This window comes from Colobus angolensis, unplaced genomic scaffold, assembly GCF_000951035.1.
Source record: "Colobus angolensis palliatus isolate OR3802 unplaced genomic scaffold, Cang.pa_1.0 Scaffold186, whole genome shotgun sequence".
Lineage (NCBI taxonomy): Eukaryota > Metazoa > Chordata > Mammalia > Primates > Cercopithecidae > Colobus > Colobus angolensis.
In genome coordinates this window covers 531,616-549,303 of record NW_012114999.1, presented here as the reverse complement: position 1 = coordinate 549,303, position 17,688 = coordinate 531,616, and the positions used below count along the sequence as shown (strand labels likewise).

General features: G+C 40.7%; 1 protein-coding gene across 4 annotated transcripts in view; it reads left to right on the top strand.

Annotated features, from left to right (window-relative positions):
* TGFBR3 (transforming growth factor, beta receptor III) overlaps positions 1–17,688 on the top strand; it is a 243,470-nt gene that overhangs the window by 153,023 nt on the left and 72,759 nt on the right. For all 4 annotated transcript variants that reach the window (XM_011939966.1, XM_011939965.1, XM_011939964.1 and 1 more), the window contains one exon: positions 11,849–11,986. In XM_011939966.1, the coding sequence (XP_011795356.1) occupies positions 11,849–11,986 (138 nt within the window). The remainder of the gene's footprint in view (positions 1–11,848; positions 11,987–17,688) is intronic.

The window sequence follows — 17,688 nt, the reverse complement described above, 5'->3', positions numbered from 1 at the left end:
CAAAGGGTTTTAATGTAGATTTTTTTTTTTTTGCACCCATGCTGTTGATTGCTAAATGTAATAGTCTGATCGTGACGCTGAATAAATATCTTTAAAAAAAAAAAAAAAAATCCATGAAGAGATTTCTGTTTTAATTACTATACTCTATAGTTGCTGCTTGTATATAGTGTAGAAATAGTGTGCTGTGGTTTCTTATTTATTATGTAAACTGTAGTATAGATTTAGGGTAGTAGATCAGAGACTAGAACAGGTGATTCTTTTCATTTAGTGTTTAATAAAGTTTAGAGAATTTTTTTTCTTAAATCTGTAGGAATCAGTCTATGTAAGTTGAGCATGGGATAAAGTCTATTTAGGGTTTTGTGAGAAAAAATCACCTACTCTTTTTTTTTTTTTTTTTTTAATCCAGGGTTGGGATCAACAGTTGTTCTAGCATGGGCAGAGTAACTTGATATAATGGCATACATTTTTACCCTGGTCTGCTCTTAGAGCAAATTTGAAATGGTTGTTTTGGAAAATGTGCTATGAATTTCTCTCCAGACCTTTGCACCAGGGCAGGCAGTCCAGCCTAGCAAATCCTTGGCACTTGATGCGCATCTTTCATAACAGAACTTTGATCCTGAGACTCAGTGTCTTGAAATCAGCACAACAAAATGGTGCCTGAGGAGCAGTGTTTACTTTGATCATTCTTCAACTTCTGTGCCCCAGCCTTTCACGGAGCACAAATTGCTTTACCAGAGTTATGGTGCTGAAGCCCACAACTGTTTTTGTAGTCTGGTTGCTGTGGTGATCCTTAGCCTTCCGTGAAACTCCCATCTCTAGGGAAATAGAAACCTTTGCAGCTGTCTCGGCCTTTTTGGTTTTGTATCTGGTGGAGGTCTTCACCGAGCTTGTTCAAGCCTGAGAGTGATCAGTTTGTGTCAGAGTAAAATACACACATGGAAACAGGGCATCCCCTTCAGGATGTGTTGTATTAAAAAAAGAAAACAAACAAACAAAAAAACAGCTCCCTTATTCTTCTCTCCAATTGTATGGGGACTTTGAAGTATCTCCAAGTCTGGCTAGAGTGAAGTGAGCCTTGGAGATGTTGTTGGTCATGATAGTGCTATGAGTAAACTTTGAGAGCGTGACTCAGGAAGTGGGGTTGCCAGGTGGGGAAGAAAGAGAGTGGGGGCAAAGGGGAAGCTTAACAGGGCCTGTGTGTGCCCAAAGAGAAGTTGGTGTAAGAAGAGGATGTGAGCCGAGTCCAAGGATGCCAGCAGCTTGATGTTTAGAGGACTATGAGGAAACCCGTTTTGACTTGACGCCTCAGTGGAGGATGGTATAGACAAGAGCTTCTTTCCATAGGAACCAAGGGAATGGAGAATAGCAGCTGTGGTTTTAGTGGGCAGAAGTAATAATAGCTAACACTTAGAGAGTGCTTACCAGATGCCAGTCACGGTTCTAAGTGCTTTCGACAAATGACAGATTTAACATCTGATGAAATAAATACAATTATTATCCCCATGTTACAATTGATGAAACTGATGCGAGTAGAGTCTTAATATCCTCAGGGCCCTAGGGTGGGTAGGTGGAGAGCTGAGATTCCAACCTAATACCTGACTCAGAGTCACTGTTCTTAACCACCAGGTCAAACTGCCTGTAATTTAGAAAGGAAGGCAGAGTGACCCAAAGGATTGGGTTACAGGAGATGTGGCCAACTTAGAAGAAAATGTAGATCTTGGAAGACATTGAATTATGCTTTAAATTGTGTGTGTTAATTCATGTATTAGTCCTTTCTCACATTGCCATAAAGAAATACCCAGACTGGGTAATTTATAAAGAAAAGAGGTTTAATTGACTCATGGTTCTGCAGGCAATACAGGAAATATAGCAGCTTCCGGGGAGGCCTTAGGAAATTTTCAATCATGGCAGAGGTGAAGGAGAAGCAGGCACGTCTTACATGAATGGAGCAGGAGGAAGAGATAGTGAAGGGCAAGGTGCTAAACGTTTTTAAACAGCCAGATCTGGTGAGAACTCTGTCATAAGAAAGCACTAGGGGAATGGTGCTAAACCATTTGTGAGAAACCACTGCCATAATCCAGTCACCTCCCATCAGGCCCCACCTCCAACATTGGGGATTATAGTTTGACATGAGATTTGGATGGGGACGCAGATCCAAAACATATTGGTTCCTTCATTCATTCATTCATTCATCACCAAATATTACTGTAATTCCTGTAAGTGCCAGATATTGGACTAGGTTCTAAGGTGATAAAAATACAAGTCCCACCCCATCCTCTGAGATGGTTTGTGTGTACAAAGTTAATACAAGGATCAGATTCTGGATGCTCTAAGAAATGGGTCAACAGGATATAGGTCAGTAACATCCTCTGGACACAAAGTCTTTCTTTCTTTCTTTCTTTCTTTTTTTTTTTTTTTTTTGAGTTGGAGTTTCGCTCTTGTTGCCCAGGCTGGAAATGCAATGGCACAATCTCGACTCAGCGCACTTCCGCCTCCTGGGTTCAAGGGATTCTCCTGCCTCAGCCTCCCGAGTAGCTGGGATTATAGGCATGTGCCACCACACTCAGCTCATTTTGTATTTTTAAGAGAGACAGAGTTTCTCCATGTTGGCCAAGCTGGTCTTGAACTCCTGACCTCAGGTGGTCCTCCTGCCTTGGCCTCCCAGAGTGTTGGGATTATAGGCATGAGCCACTGTGCCCGACCAACACAAAGTCTTCTTAAAGAGCATGGCATTTTTTTTTCTGTGATCCAATGTGAAAATACAAAACAGTAAAGAATGCATTTCTCCCTGCTTCCAGAAAGAATTGAGAAGTTTACTTTGCTGAGTTTGTATATATTTTCCAGCAATAAAATAGTTCCTGCTCTTACTACTATAGAGCAGCTTCCCATTCTCCTCTATGCCCCAAGGCTGACACCCAAGATTAAAGATGGGGTTGGGTAGGTAGGGGGAGAGAGAGACAGACAGGTGGAGACATTCATTCTACTTCCAGCACTGTCATTTTCTAGCCTTCTGACTTTGGCAAGAACACCAATTTCTTTACCTTTAAGATAGGATTAATTAGATAACTATGCAGAGCACTTCATTTTGATGAGAGCAGCACATCTCAACAGGAGCCATGGATCTACCTGTTGTCTTTCCTTAGGAGATGATGATGATGATGATGATGATGGTTTTCACTACTGCTGCCACCACTGTTTTTAACAATAATCCAAGTGTGGTGTTTTTGAATGTTCATATCTGAGTAATTACTTCTCTCTAGATTTCTGATTTCTGCTAGCAAGGTAACACTGTACTCCTAAAGAATTCCTTACCAGCTTCAGGTTAATGTACTTTCTAAGATTGTACTTTAGCCCAGGGGAATCCAAATGCCATCCTTGGATGCTGAGAGCATCTTAAATCGTTACCTGAATCAACTGCATTTTGTGGGGTTTTTGTTTGTTTTTGCTGTTACAAATTAACTAACTTTAAGATGCTGCTTAAACAGAAATCCTTACTGAGATCTTACCACCATAATAGTTCATTGCCCAATGTGCGTGGCAAGTCAATACACTGAGACACCAGATTGCAGCAGAGAAAGAGGTTTAATTGTAAAGCTGCTGAACTGGGGGAAAACTCAAATCCATCTCCCACAGGAGTTTGGGGTTGGAGTTTTTAAGGGTTTTGGAGTGGGCTGAAGTATGGAGAATGTTGATGGGTCGAAGAGTGCAGGGTAAAGTCATGGGACAGGGAGATAAAGAAACGGTGTTCTCATGCTGATTTGGTGGTTCCTTTGTGGGAGTCTTTAAACTGGTTGGTGTCAGCTGTTCCATTGGAATTCAGGATCTGCTCCCGCAGTTCTCTAACACACCCCTTAGGATTCTAACACCGGACATCCTACCTATCTATAGGAGCAATGGGGATGCAAATGGTGAGAATCTAGTGCATCTGACTTTTGGTTACAAGAAAGTAGGTCAAAGAGCAGCATGTTAATGCTTAATTATAACTCTACTTTCTGTCCAGAATTCTTGTAACCCAGTGAGGACAGCTTCATCTATGACTGCATGTAGCAGATGGAATGATTACTCCAGTACCCAGATTTTGTGGGAATTGAGTTCCTGCTATGCTTATTTTGTAAATCAGCTTCTAATGATCACTCCAGTGATTCTCTTTATTATGCAGTTTGATACACCACGGTACTGACACACAGGCCATTCTAACATTCTGTTGTTGCTAAAGACATATACATGTCAGAATACTGGCTTACTAAACAGGTAAGTAGCAAAGCTAATTTGGAGCCCATTATAAAATGTAAAAATTAGGCCAGGTACTGTGTGGCTCACACCTGTAATCCCAGCACTTTGAGAGGCTGAGGTGGGAGGATTGCTTGGGACCAGGATTTGAGATCAGCTTGGGCAACATAGCAAGACCCTGTCTCTACCAAAAAGAAAAAAAAATTAGCCGGGCGTGGTGGTTTATGCCTGTGGCTATAGCTACTTGGGAGGCCAAGACAGGAGATCGCTTGAGGAGTTGAAGGTTATGGTGAGCTCTAATTGTGCAACTGCACTCCAGCCTGGGTGACAGAGTGAGATCTTGTCTCCAAAAAGGAGAACTTGAGAGGAAATGCATTTGTATAGTAAATGGTTATATGAGGCTTTGGTTACATATTAGTGTTAAAAACAAAAATAAAGTGATCTGAATGGATGTATTTATTAAATGTGACGGGGAATATATATATATAAATCAAACTTTCCCCCCATTTTAATCAATGTGCAAATATTGAGTTTCTTCAGTTTGCCTAGAATTTTAATTTCTAACCGTTCTAACACACTTAATTGCCTACATGAAAACCCATGTAAATTTCTGTGCCTCTAAAAGATAGTGGAACTTTTGCTCAGAATATTTTACCTTTGTTATCTATCCCTAAAGAAGAAAACACGCTCCAACGGTTTTTTACATTTTACATGTTTTTATTTGCATAACTGTTTAAGATAACAAATATTTTCTATTTTCTTTTCTTTGCCTTGTGTGGTTCCCATGGATGGCCCGAGTGCCATTATACGCTGTCTTATACACAGAGAGGATGGCGATTAGGGTGGCTTGTCCCACAAAACCTGGGTGTGGCCTTGATGTCCTGTCCAGCATACCTTCCAGGAAGCATCCCCGTCGTTTGTTTCAGTAGCTGGAATCTGCTTTTCTTGACTATGTGTTAATGTTCTGTTTACTATGTATACCCCAACCCCCTTTTTCTGGTCAGAAAAACAGGACAATATGACTCTGTAATTATTATTCTAGTCACATTTCATTAATAACTTTTGTTCGTTCCTTATTTTATTCCTTCTTTCAGAGAACTTGTTGACTGCCTACTAAATGTCTGGCCCTGTGCTAGGCCTAAGGATACAGAAATGAGTGTGACTTAGTTTCTGCCCCTGGAGAATGACCTGAGGAATTTACACAGTGACAGGGGAGACAAACATCCAAACCAGGGCGTCCGATCTTTTGGCTTCCCTGGGCCACATTGGAAGAATTGTCTCGGCCCACACATAAAGTACACAAACAGTAATGATAACTCATGAATGAAAAAGAAAAAAATCACAAAAGAAATCTCATAATGTTTTGAGAAAGTTTACAAATTTGTGTTGGGCCTCATTCAAAGCCATCCTGGGCAGCATGTGGCCATGGATTGGATAAGCTTGATCTAAACAGATCATTATAGTTCCAGGCAGAGGTAGAAACACCAGTGCTGTCTGAGAGAGCTCCAGCTTTGTCTGAGGGAGGAGGAAAGATTTTACTGGAGATGGCATTGTGAGCTGGACCCACAAGTGCATCTGGAGCACTGTGGTGCACTTTGGGCCAGAATCCTGCAAGGCTGCAGTGTGTTAGTGATGTATACAGTACACTGTTCACACAACCTATCTTAATGCCAAAGAATGATAGAAAAGTGCCTGTCTGTGTCCTCAGACTTGCATCAGTAGTGGCCTGCTGAGGGCACTAGCAGCGTTCCTCCACCGGAACCACCCACACATCAGGGTCTCTACTCTGCCTGCCTCTCTTCCCTGCAGCCGGGGGAGCGGTGGCTGCTCTGGGAAGGAAGGGCCTGGGTCTCTGGAATCTCCTTGCAACGGCTCCCAGGACCCCTTTAGAAGGTCATGACCTGTAGTTTCATAAATACTCCTCTGTTTATATGAGCTCTTGCCCCTCAACCCCCAACCCAAATTTAGTTCCCAGTATTTTTCCAGGGCATACAAAATATGGAGCGGAGCTTATTTCTGCATCCCACTTCAGACTTTCATTTTAGTTTTTTTTTTTTTTTTTTGTCTCTTTTGTGGTTATATTAGATTATTTTCAGAGGCTCTCAGGGAATCCTGAATCATGTCCTTTTTGGGGGGAGGGGCGATGAACCCTGAAATGAACTGACAGTGTCCCTCTCAGCACATTAAGTGGTTTTCAGACAAAACCGTTGGGAAAGAGCTTGATATCATTTGACCAAGGAGAATGGTCAGTTGAGTGCCCCAGGTCAGGATGGGGACCCTGGGTGTGTGTGTGGGGGAATGTGTGTATGTCAAGATTTCTTGAATTCAGCACCAACTGATTAATATTCCTCTAGAAATTCAGAGAAATATAAAGAAAAAAAAGGAAACATTTAAAAGCTCCAAACCCAGTTCTCTAAAAATATTTTGAGGGAATCTTTTTATACCAATTCCCAAATGGTGAAGGACAAGCAATGGTGAATAAAATATCAGCTGTAGGGGTTCTGTAGACCAGAATATACTAAATACTGCAGCAGCAACTAAGTAAATACTGTTCCCACCCCTAGCAGTCAGTTGCACATTTTAGATCCATCTGGGGTCAGGTTTGAGTTCCCAAAAGTCATATTGCCCAAATGTCAGTGAAATTTGAGTTCAGTGGTAGGACCCTAGTGTCCTGAAATAGGTTTATGCCTTTCCATTTGTGCGTGCAAAGTGTGGGGCTGGGAGACCCAGATTCAGGATGTTTTCAGTTACTACTAACGTTGTTGCCAAGTGGATATCTCCTTACCCCTGAAGAGGGGACAGATGATGGCTATATACAGACCAGCATGTGATTTTATGGGTCTTGGTTGTAGGCATGCTGTTGGAGTTCTTTTCTTATCTTAGTGTAAACTGATTATTGAATCATCCATTCCAGAGAATTATTTGGTCTGGTTTTAGATAGTAAGAGTTTCCCTGGTAGTGTTTTGGATGACTTCATTGCTTCACAGGTCCACAGGGGCTGTTCTAAGAATCAGAAATGTTGAAATGGACCTCACTGACACATTAGCAAAATTGGACAGCTGTTAGCAAAATTGGACAGCAAGTTGCCTTGCTCATTTTGCTTTTTCGTTTGTTTTAATGAACCCCTGAAGTAGGGGGTCTAACTAATACATATTCTGAAATCTCTATGGTAGAAATGCCTTGCTTCTGTATTATGAATCTTGGGAAATTCAAAACAATTTTCATAAGGAATCTTTCCATAAAGTAAGTAGGGTTTCCCCCTCTTCCTGTAATTAATTTTCATAAAGTAATTTACAGAGTTTGAGACAATAGATAGTTTTTGCTTATCAAAGATAATCTTTAGAGAACCGAGAAGCCTTCACTGTAACAAGGTCCAGAAAAGATTGTCCTTGTTATTTTCTGCTGATAATGTGAGCAAGGACGTGCTTCCCAAGTGGGAGATAGGGAGGTGGTCTTTCTACTACTCAAAGGCTTTGTGCTCCTTAGAGTTGTCCTTGACTTTGGTCAAAGTTGTGTTCAGATTCCCCAGAAAAACACCCAGAAGATCTGCTTTGAATTTTTTTATAAAATTATATGTTCGTTGCATTGCACAGATAACCGCAGAAGACCTATTATGAATAGATGTTGTAGAACAGGTTAGACCAATGAGCTCTTTTCCATTTAGAGGAAAAATCAACAATGTATGAGGGATGGTGTTACATAAGGGATGTGGTAGATCAGATTTGCTTGCATTTTCTCACACCATCAGGAATACCGAATATCCAGCACTGTTTGAGACCAGCATGGTTAGAACAGGAACTCTTGGATTAGGCTTCATGGACCAGTTGTGGTCAAAGTATGGGTTCCACCAGAAACTACATGTTAAAAGTTTTTTTAGTTTTGAGTCTTCATCTATTAGTTCTTCTCCTGAAAGGATGACATCTTAAGACCAGAGGTGTAATTTGTAGTTTAATTAGATGGAGCCATTTTGTTACCGTTGTTGCTGTTAGAATTTTCTTACTCTTTTACAATGGGGTTCTTAACCTGGGTTGATGGGTGCTTAACCTGGAGTTCATGGGCCCTGCAATGAATGTAATTCCCTGACATTGTCTGCAAAAGTTTGTGTGATGTGGATGTTTTTTGTTTGGTTTGGTTTGATAAAGAGAGGGTTCATACATGCATTAAGTTCTCAAATGCTCCATGACTCCCAAAGATTTACAAAGAAGCCAGTGGTTTCGAGACTGGTCATTGCTGCTTCCTTTGAGCTGCATCCCCTTTAGCTTGCCAGCCTTCACAGCTCGCATGGTCCCAGTGTTCGATTCGTTATTACTTATGAACCCATAGACAAAGCTGTTAACCTGTATTTTTATGTGTAAATTTGACTTAGGATTGATGGTCAACTCTTTAAACTACTGTTTGGATTTCCAAGCTGGAGATTGCTGGATACTCTTTGTATCATTTCTTCACGGGATATTTATTTGCTGTAGTCTGTCTCAGCTCGGCCTTTAGACCATGAGCACTGGAGAGTGTAACCACAAAACTTCAGGATGTTCTTATATTTGTAACTGTAGTCTACCCTGAGCTATAATTGATCCGAAGGAGGATTTTCTTTTCTTTTCTTTTCTTTTTTTTTTTTCCAACCTGGGAGAAATTGGACAACTTAGCCAGGAATTCTTTGAGATACTGCAATGTGTTCTCTCTGGAAGCTTTTATACGATTGTTCTTTTGTTAGTTGTTTTGATTGTCCTTTATCTTCCCTTCAGCAAGATTTACTCAAGCAGGAGAAGCCTAGAAAAGACAGGTTGCTGAGGGATTAGGTGAGCGGGTGCTTGCAGGACTCATTGTCCCTGCCAAATGATCTTTTAAAGAAACTATTGGGTATTTTTCTTTGAATTTCCCAATTGTAGTGTGAATTCTTCTTTGCCAAATGGCTTTTGGGGCTCTGCCTGGACCCTGTGTGCCAGAGTCAGAGATTCATCTTGGCCAGACACTGCCACATATTGAAGAGGGAGCTGTTTCCAGGAAAGCTCAGAGGGCTGTGGCTCCTAGAAATCTTTCCTTGATTGTATGAGCCAGGCCTCAGCACTTTTGACCATCTGGAAAATTTTGGACCTGAGCACCAATATCTGTCTCATAGATCTTTTTCTTCTCATTTCATGAGCTTTTATAAAAAATTCTTGTTCATTTGAGACACATACTTATTAGTATTTTATAGTATATATTTGACCAAAACTTCTGCTTATCTATGAGCTCTAAGAAGAATTGTATGCCTGAGTACTGCAAAGAAAATCTTCAGAAGAAGGGTTGATGCAGCCCCTGCAGATATACATTACTATTCTTTGTGCCATTATGGTACTCAGTAAATAGTCTTGGAATAAATAGAGAAACCTTTTACTGATACATGCTATTAGTGAAAGTCAGAGTGTTGCTTTGCAGTTTTCAGGTACTCTGGAACAAACAATGATTTCATCCCTCCTTCATTCTCCGTAGTGTGTGTGTCTCTTTGTTCAGTACAGTTTGAATCTTTGCTTCTGCTGTTTCTATAGCATCTCTTCGTCTTCTCAGTGGCTATCAGTCTGTTTATTTCAAGATGCGGACAGCATCTCTAAAGTGTGCTGTGAGGTAGAGTCTTTACAACCAAGGAGCACATTACTTTGCTGTAGCTGTACTTGACGTCACTGCGTCACTGTTCATCTAGTATTTTGATTTAGCACTGTGCTTATGCCAAATATAAAAATGATCCTAGCTGTGTGCAGAAATAGCTCATGACAGTTGGAGTGTTGCTTAATTTTTTAATTTATTTTTATTTTATTTTTTGCAAATTATCCAGCTAAATTCCTTTGAACCTTTTTTCTCCTTTAGGTAACATATAAATACATGAATTTGCTGTGATAAATCAAATATTATTGTATATGCTTACTTCCCAGCCTTTTGGCTAAGATCAAGTGTATTATCGTGTATATGTTAAGCACAGTTTTTTGTTTTTGTTTTTGAAACAGAGTCTCACTCTGTAGCCCAGGCTGGAGTGCATTGGCACGATCTGGGCTCACTGCAACCTCCACTTCCTGGGTTCAAGCGATTTTTGTGTCTCAGCCACCTGAGTATCAGGTGCCAGCTACCACGCCCAGCTAATTTATTTTTGTATTTTTAGTAGAGATGGGTTTTTTCCAGGCTGGCCAGGTTGGTCTCAAACTCCTGGCCTATAGTCCATTTTGGAAATTAAGAAATGCATACTCAAGTTAGTGAACAAGATGATGCAAGTTATTCTTAGAATATTTTTGTGGCATCGAAAAGCGGAGAATTAAAATATTATTTTGACATTTACTGAGTGCCTACCATGTGCAAAAACCTGGGTTTTGAAAGATAATGAAAGTTTAGTGTCTTATTGATCAATGACCTGAGAGTATACTATGATAAGTGACATTGGTCATAAGTGGTCCTTACAAAAAAAGGTAGAAGTATGTGGAGATCCAGTGGGCTGACAGCCACTGGGAGAATGTGAAGTAGACCAGCGTTTAGTACCTGATGGTTGTATAGACTCAGATTGTGGATCTAGACCATGTCATCCTCATGAAAATTCTAGCTGAGATGTACTATTATTCCCAGTGCATCACTCAGTCTGTGTCTTTCTAACCTAAGTCCTTTTTTGGCCTGTCCCTCCCTTATTACTTTATGGTTATCTTTGATGAGTTCACTCTGTTTAAATATGTGATGCTTGGGTCTTGCCTCCCCGCTGTGTATGGAAAGCCAGTATGGACAGACTGTATGAAAGTATCTAGTCAATATTTCCTTATATATCCTTTTGTTCTCCTATGTTCGTGTTGCCCTGGGCTCATGTGTGCCAAGAGGACTTTGTTGAGTCCATGGCTTGCAGCTCCATTTGCAGGTGCTTTTTGGTGATGTTAATGACAACAGTGGTGACCTGCAGTAGTCCTTGATCTGCTGTCAAAATTGGCTACAGTTTTTGTATCCATCCCATGGTTTTCTTCCCTTTTTTTTTTTTTTTTTGACAGGGCTTGTATACAATCACTCTTTATTCTGTGTGTCCTCTGTGCTTCATTTCTTTGGAAAAGCCCTTCGAGCTAAAAGCTGAGACAGCGAAAGCCCTGGCAGCCTCCCTTGGCAGCCCCTTTCTCTCAGCTTTTGGCACTTTTCTTTGGCAGAACCCATTTCACTTTATGGAGGTTGGAGCTTACCTGGAGCAGAAGAAAGTCATTTCTCTGGAGATCCAGAGGGATGACCCCACCCCCAGGGGATTTTGTTTTCCAGTTTTCACCTTAGTCATTTGACCTACAGCTTAAAGCAGGCCTAAGGGAAGGTAACTTTTATTCCACCTTTGCTGACTTTTCGAAAGAAAAAAATGTGTTGTTTATTTGTTCTTTGACGGGGAGCTAATTCATGCTTTTGTTGAGATTAGTGTGGTTGACCCATATGAAGTAGCCATTTTGTAGTAAAAAATGGTCAAATATTGGCAATGTCATCTGGTTCAACTTAATGTATCTTATTCATAGGATCTGAGCTGGATTATAGCTTGTTTCTGTTGATAGTGAGTTGCAAAAAAGTATTCCAGAGGCTGCTATGAGTGATTTTCATGGAAAGCCAGGGCTAAGATTTCTACCCTCTTTCTGTTGCTTCCTAGGTCACACTTCACCTGAATCCCATCTCCTCAGTCCACATCCACCACAAACCTGTCGTGTTCCTGCTCAACTCCCCACACCCCCTGGTGTGGCATCTGAAGACAGAGAGACTTGCCACTGGGGTCTCCAGACTGTTTTTGGTAAGTGCTTAAACCTCCCCCAAACTGATCCTTAGCACAAGGGTATAATAATCCTTAAACTTTGCCAAACTTTTTTTTTTTTTTTAAGACGGAGTCTCGCTCTGTCGCCCAGTCTGGAGTGCAGTGGCCGGATCTCAGCTCACTGCAAGCTCCGCCTCCTGGGTTTATGCCATTCTCCTGCCTCAGCCTCCCGAGTAGCTGGGATTACAGGCGCCCGCCACCTCGCCCGGCTAGTTTTTTGTATTTTTTAGTAGAGACGGGGTTTCACCGTGTTCGCCAGGATAGTCTCGATCTCCTGACCTCGTGATCCGCCCGTCTCGGCCTCCCAAAGTGCTGGGATTACAAGCTTGAGCCACCGCGCCCGGCCGCCAAACTTTTAATAATGGCTTACTTTCATTGAAATAATGCCAGAGTCCAAAGAGTGTTAAATTTGGAGGATGCGCTTAATGATATTTGGATGACATAGATAAGCATTCACAGAAAGCAGACACACCTGCCCATCTTCTGTGGGCAGAGCCAGGGGTCTAGTGCGCACATTAGAGCAGGACCTGTCGTCATACTGTGTGTGGCCTGAGCTTTGGTTTCAGCTCTGAAACCCTGCTTGTGGCATCAGGAGCACTGTAAATATTGTAACTGGCTACCGGCTGTGTGGTCCCTGGCCACAAAATAAATATGCACGAACCCATATTATTTGTATATAACACAGGCCTGATTCCTGATATGAGGATCTGTTTGTTGAGAAAGTGACACAGTGAGCTCCAAAATGAAGTCATTTGTATTTTATTAAAAAAACAAGCTGGAACCCAGCTCTTGTGGAAAGATCCAAATATTACCTACTATTTGTAAATCATGTCCCTTTGAGTTTGCCAGAACATTCAAGTTTGCTAGTTGTGGAGAAATAGATGGGTTGTTTGGATGGAATTTTTTTGGTATGATATCATGTCTAATGATGAGCAATACTGCAACTTGGTAGTGGTAACTCACATTTGTCTATTGCAAGAGCTGCAGGCTAATGTCCTAACTGCAGCGCCTGAGGCCTTAAACCTCTCTTGCCCTCAAGCATCCAAAACAAGTGGAGTCCCCAGTTAATAGTTTTCCTCTTGCCTCATGAATAAACTTTGCCCAGTTAATGACTCCCAATCCAGATCTGTAGTTTCTTTCCCCTGTGTTTGAAGAGTACTTCTAAAAACTCAAAGGTTCTTGTTGGATAATGTAAGAATCCATAGTCAATACAATTATTATAATAAGTACATACATGAGTAAAAGGGAGAAAAGAAAAAGCTCATCTTTGTAGTAAAATGCCAGCTAGTAAATATAGAAGGAGCAAAGGAGTTAGAAAATGATCATTTTGCAACCATCATAGTAAAAGTTGACCAGGCAAGAATTAGTAACAGATGCTAAATCTAGCAGAGATGGAGGGAATTCAGGAAATAGTATATTTAGATATTCTTAAAATATCTTTTGTACAAATTGCTTATTAATTACACATAAAAAATAGTGACTATATACATTGGGGATATCCCATGATACCTTAACCAAGTGATTAAAATTCATATCAGCAATGTGGGGCAAATGGACGTTGTGTGCCTATAAATGAGAGAGAACACAGCATCACTTTTGTAGTATTTTTGCCAGAAATGCATATAACCTGAATCTAATCATGAAGAAGTGCTGACAAAACCAAATTGAATAACATTCTTTAAGATAACTGGCCTGTAATCTTCAAAAGTGTCAGTCATGAAAGACAGAGAAAGGCTGGGGAGCCATTCCAGATTAAAGGAGACAAAAAGACAAGACACATGTGATCCTGAGCTAGATCCTGTTGGGTAGGGAGTGGGGCAGCTGCTATAAAAGACATTAGGGGGACAGTGGGTGAAATTATAATTGAGCCTATAGATTAAAATATTGTATCAATGTTATATTCCTTGAATTTGATAATTGTTGTTTTTCTGTAAGAGAATATCCTTAGGAAACATACTCAATACTCTTTAAGGTTAAGGGCTAAAAGGTCAGATCATTCAGGAAAAAAACATGTTGTATAGAGAGAAGAATAAAGCAAATGTGGCAAGGTTTTAAAAACAGATGAATCTAGTTAAAGGGTTTACTAGAATCCTTTGTACTAGCAACTTTGCTGTAAATTTAAATGAATTTCAGAACAAAACATTTAAGCTCAAAAGGTACATTTACAAGGTGGGTATTACAATAACTTTATTGTAGCCTTTTCTAGGAATTGCAACTCTTATTACTTCTATATTAAAAAGGCCCAAAACCAGTAATTATTTAGTTGTTATTACTGGCACATTTATTGAGCACTTAGGATATTTCAGGTCACTAAATTCTCTAATACTTTATCTAATTCTGACAATAACCTTCTACAGTACGATAGTGTAGATCCCTTCTTGTAGATGAAGAACTAAGATTTAGAGAGGTTAGGTAGTGGCCCAAACCACATGGCTAGTTACCTGCAGAGTTGGTACTCAAACCTAGATAGGACCTATTCTACAAGCTGTTATGCTAAACTGTCTGCCTTCGTACTCATAATCACTGCCAGTCTCCTCTAATTAAAATTACTTGTGATAGTAATACTAATGGCTCTGATCATAAAGTCTTATGCACATTTAGCCCTCGTACTATGCTTTCCTGTTCAATACTGTAGGAAATAGCTGTGCGTGGCTACTTAAATTACAGTTCTTCAGTCCTGCTTAGCCACATTTCAGGTGCTGAGTAGCTACATGAGGCTAGTGGCTACCACGGTGGGCAGGTTATGGAGACATTATGAGCAAAGGCAGTGCGTGTCCTGGTTTGGATCCAAGCAGCGACCTCGGGCAAATTTCTCTAAGCCGGATTTTTCTCAGGCCCTCCATCATAGGGCTGTTATCTTGAGTAAGCGAGATCACATATACAATGTTTGTAGACATTACCTGCCGTCGCTGCTCTTATTTATTTCTAGCCACAGTGAAGAGCATGTGGGATGGGTGTTGAATTTGCATCTGTAATTATGGAATATCTAGCTTGACTGGCCTCAGATCGAAAGGGGTTCTATTTCTCTGGGCTATAGGTCCAGATGAAAGTGTGGGCCATGTATGTCATAGTTGTACTTATCACTGCCTGGATTCTTTCTTCAGTCTGCCAGTCCATGGGTTTTGAGGGAAAGAGTCTTACTCTTAGTTATTAATTTGCTTTAATTTTGCTTAAAATCTATAAAAACTGCTTCTTGGCCATCAGTGTGGACACTAACAATGAAAGAAGGCGGCAGCTTTAGTAAACAATTCATCAACCTCATTTGGATCAATCACATGTTAGGAGATTGCAGATCAAATAATGAGCCTAAAATTACCAACACGTGGGAGGCAGCATCAGGCAAAGTCAAGGATTTAAATTCCAGGACACCTGAACTATGCTTTGTTGTCCAGCAGGCTTCCTTTAGGGAAAATGGTTTTTTTCCCGTCTGTACATTTCTTCATGGCCTGGAAGAGACGATGGAACATCTGTTGTTCATTCACATTCTCACATCGGCAGACAACGAGTGATGCAAGACCTTGCACAAGCTGGGCCACTCTCCGTGGGCAGGCTTTTCCCTTCCTCTCTGTGGCCTGAAATGAATTTTAGTGTCTGCTCATCTCTTTGACAGCCTTTGCCAAAGAGGGTCTGGTGATCAATAGAAATCCAGTAGTGTATTCTCTTTATCCATTTATATAGTTAAGAGTTAAAGTTTGGGGATAAGATAACTAAATTATGTTCCATAAAGTGTTCATCAAACACTTCAGAGGGCCCGTGGGATCTCTGGAAACTGAGGCCTCACCATTTTCATCACTGTCTTCTCCGAGGTTATGCAGGGAGCTTAGAGGAGCTGTGGAAAGCGAATGGGTCTCCTGACTCTCAGTCCAAGACGCGTGTATCCTTGCCTGCTTCCTGATACGCTGCTGGAGGGTTTGCATTTCTGTCTCAGAGCTGTCTACTGTGTATGTAGAGTTACAACACTTTTAACTGTTATTTTTTTTTTAATATGGTGATGAGAAAAGTTTCAAGTAACAGCATCTACTCATTTATCAGGGTGACCTTTTTATTTAAATGGACATGTCTGTGTTGTTATGACTGCCCAAATTAAAAAAGGAAAACTTTCATAATTAGTTAGGAGGGCCTTATGTTACCCAGAAATCGCAGCCACCCATGAGGGTGACTAAAAACATACTTTAATACTGGTAATAAAGGCATCTGTCTTTTTCTGTCAAATCATTTCAGTCCTTCTCACCCCCTCACAGCACAGGCAAGAAGGGAGCATGTCAGGCAGGGAGAAAGTGGGATTTAGTTTTCTCTGCAGGTGCAGCTCCTTTATCTGGTTATTCTGGTTACCTAGGAAATATGAGTGGGATGAAGAGTGACGCTTTCGGGCTGAGTTTCAAGTAGCAAATCTTTTGAGTGTGAGTCACACACATGCACACACGTGATGAAGTTGTCATAATCTTGTAGTTTTCCTTTTGCAGGGTGTATGGGCGGCCCAGAGAACCATCAGAAATAAAAATGATCTTACCCTCTCAGTGTGCCGTGTTGGAACTACAAATAATCTCTCAGAAGGATTACATAAGCCTGTTTTTATTTATGCATTCATTTCTACACTGAAAGAAAAGTAAGATAACTTAACTGGGTGATAATGCCTGAACCTTCAACCTGAGTTTGCTAAAAAAGATTGAGGAGAGCCACAATCTGAAATTGTCTTTAAGGACATACTACAATTTAAATACACAGTTTCTAGAGAAAAGACGCAAATGGCCACAAAACACATGAAAAGATGCTCAGTATCATGAGTCATTAGGGACATGCTAATGAAAACCAGCGAGATGCCACTTCACACTAGGGTGGCTGTAATAAAAAAGGTGATAACAAGGGTTGTGAAAGCTGTAGGGAAACTGGAACACGCATACATTGCTGGTGGGAATGTAAAATGGTTCTGTGGAAAACAGTTGAACAAAACACATGTCCACAAGAACGTGTCCACAAATGTCCAAAGCATCATTATTCACAGTCGCCAAAAAGTGGAAACAACCCAAATGTCCATCAACAGATGAATGGATGAAAAAAGTGCTATATCCATACAATGGAATATTATTTAGCCATAAAAAGGATTGAAGTTCTGATACATACCACAACATAGATGGGTCTTGAAAACATTATACTAAGTGAAAGAAGCCAGACAGTAATGGTCACAAATTGTATGATTCCAATTTATATAAAATGTCCAGAATGGGCAAATCTATAGAAACAGAAAGTAGATTAGTAATTGCCAGGGGCTGATGAGAGGGGAAAATGGGGAATGACTGCTAATGATATAGATTTCTTTTGGGAGGTGATAAAAATGTTCTGGAATTACATAGTGGTGAATATACCACACCTTGTGAATATACACAGAAACACTGAATTGTTTAAAAGGCTGAATATTATGGGATGTGAACTATATTTCATAAAACTAGCAAGAAAACCTTGCTGCAGCACTTTTTTTTTTTTTTTTCTGAGGACAGGGTCTCACTCCATCGCTCAGGCTGGAGTGCAGTGGTGCAAATATGCCTCACTGTAGCCTCAACCTTCTGGGCTCAAGGGATCCTCCTGCCTCAGCCTCCTGAGTAACTGGGACTACAGGTGCATGCCAGCATGACCAGCTGATTTCTTGGGGGTATTTTTTGTAGGGACAGGGTTTTGCCATGTTG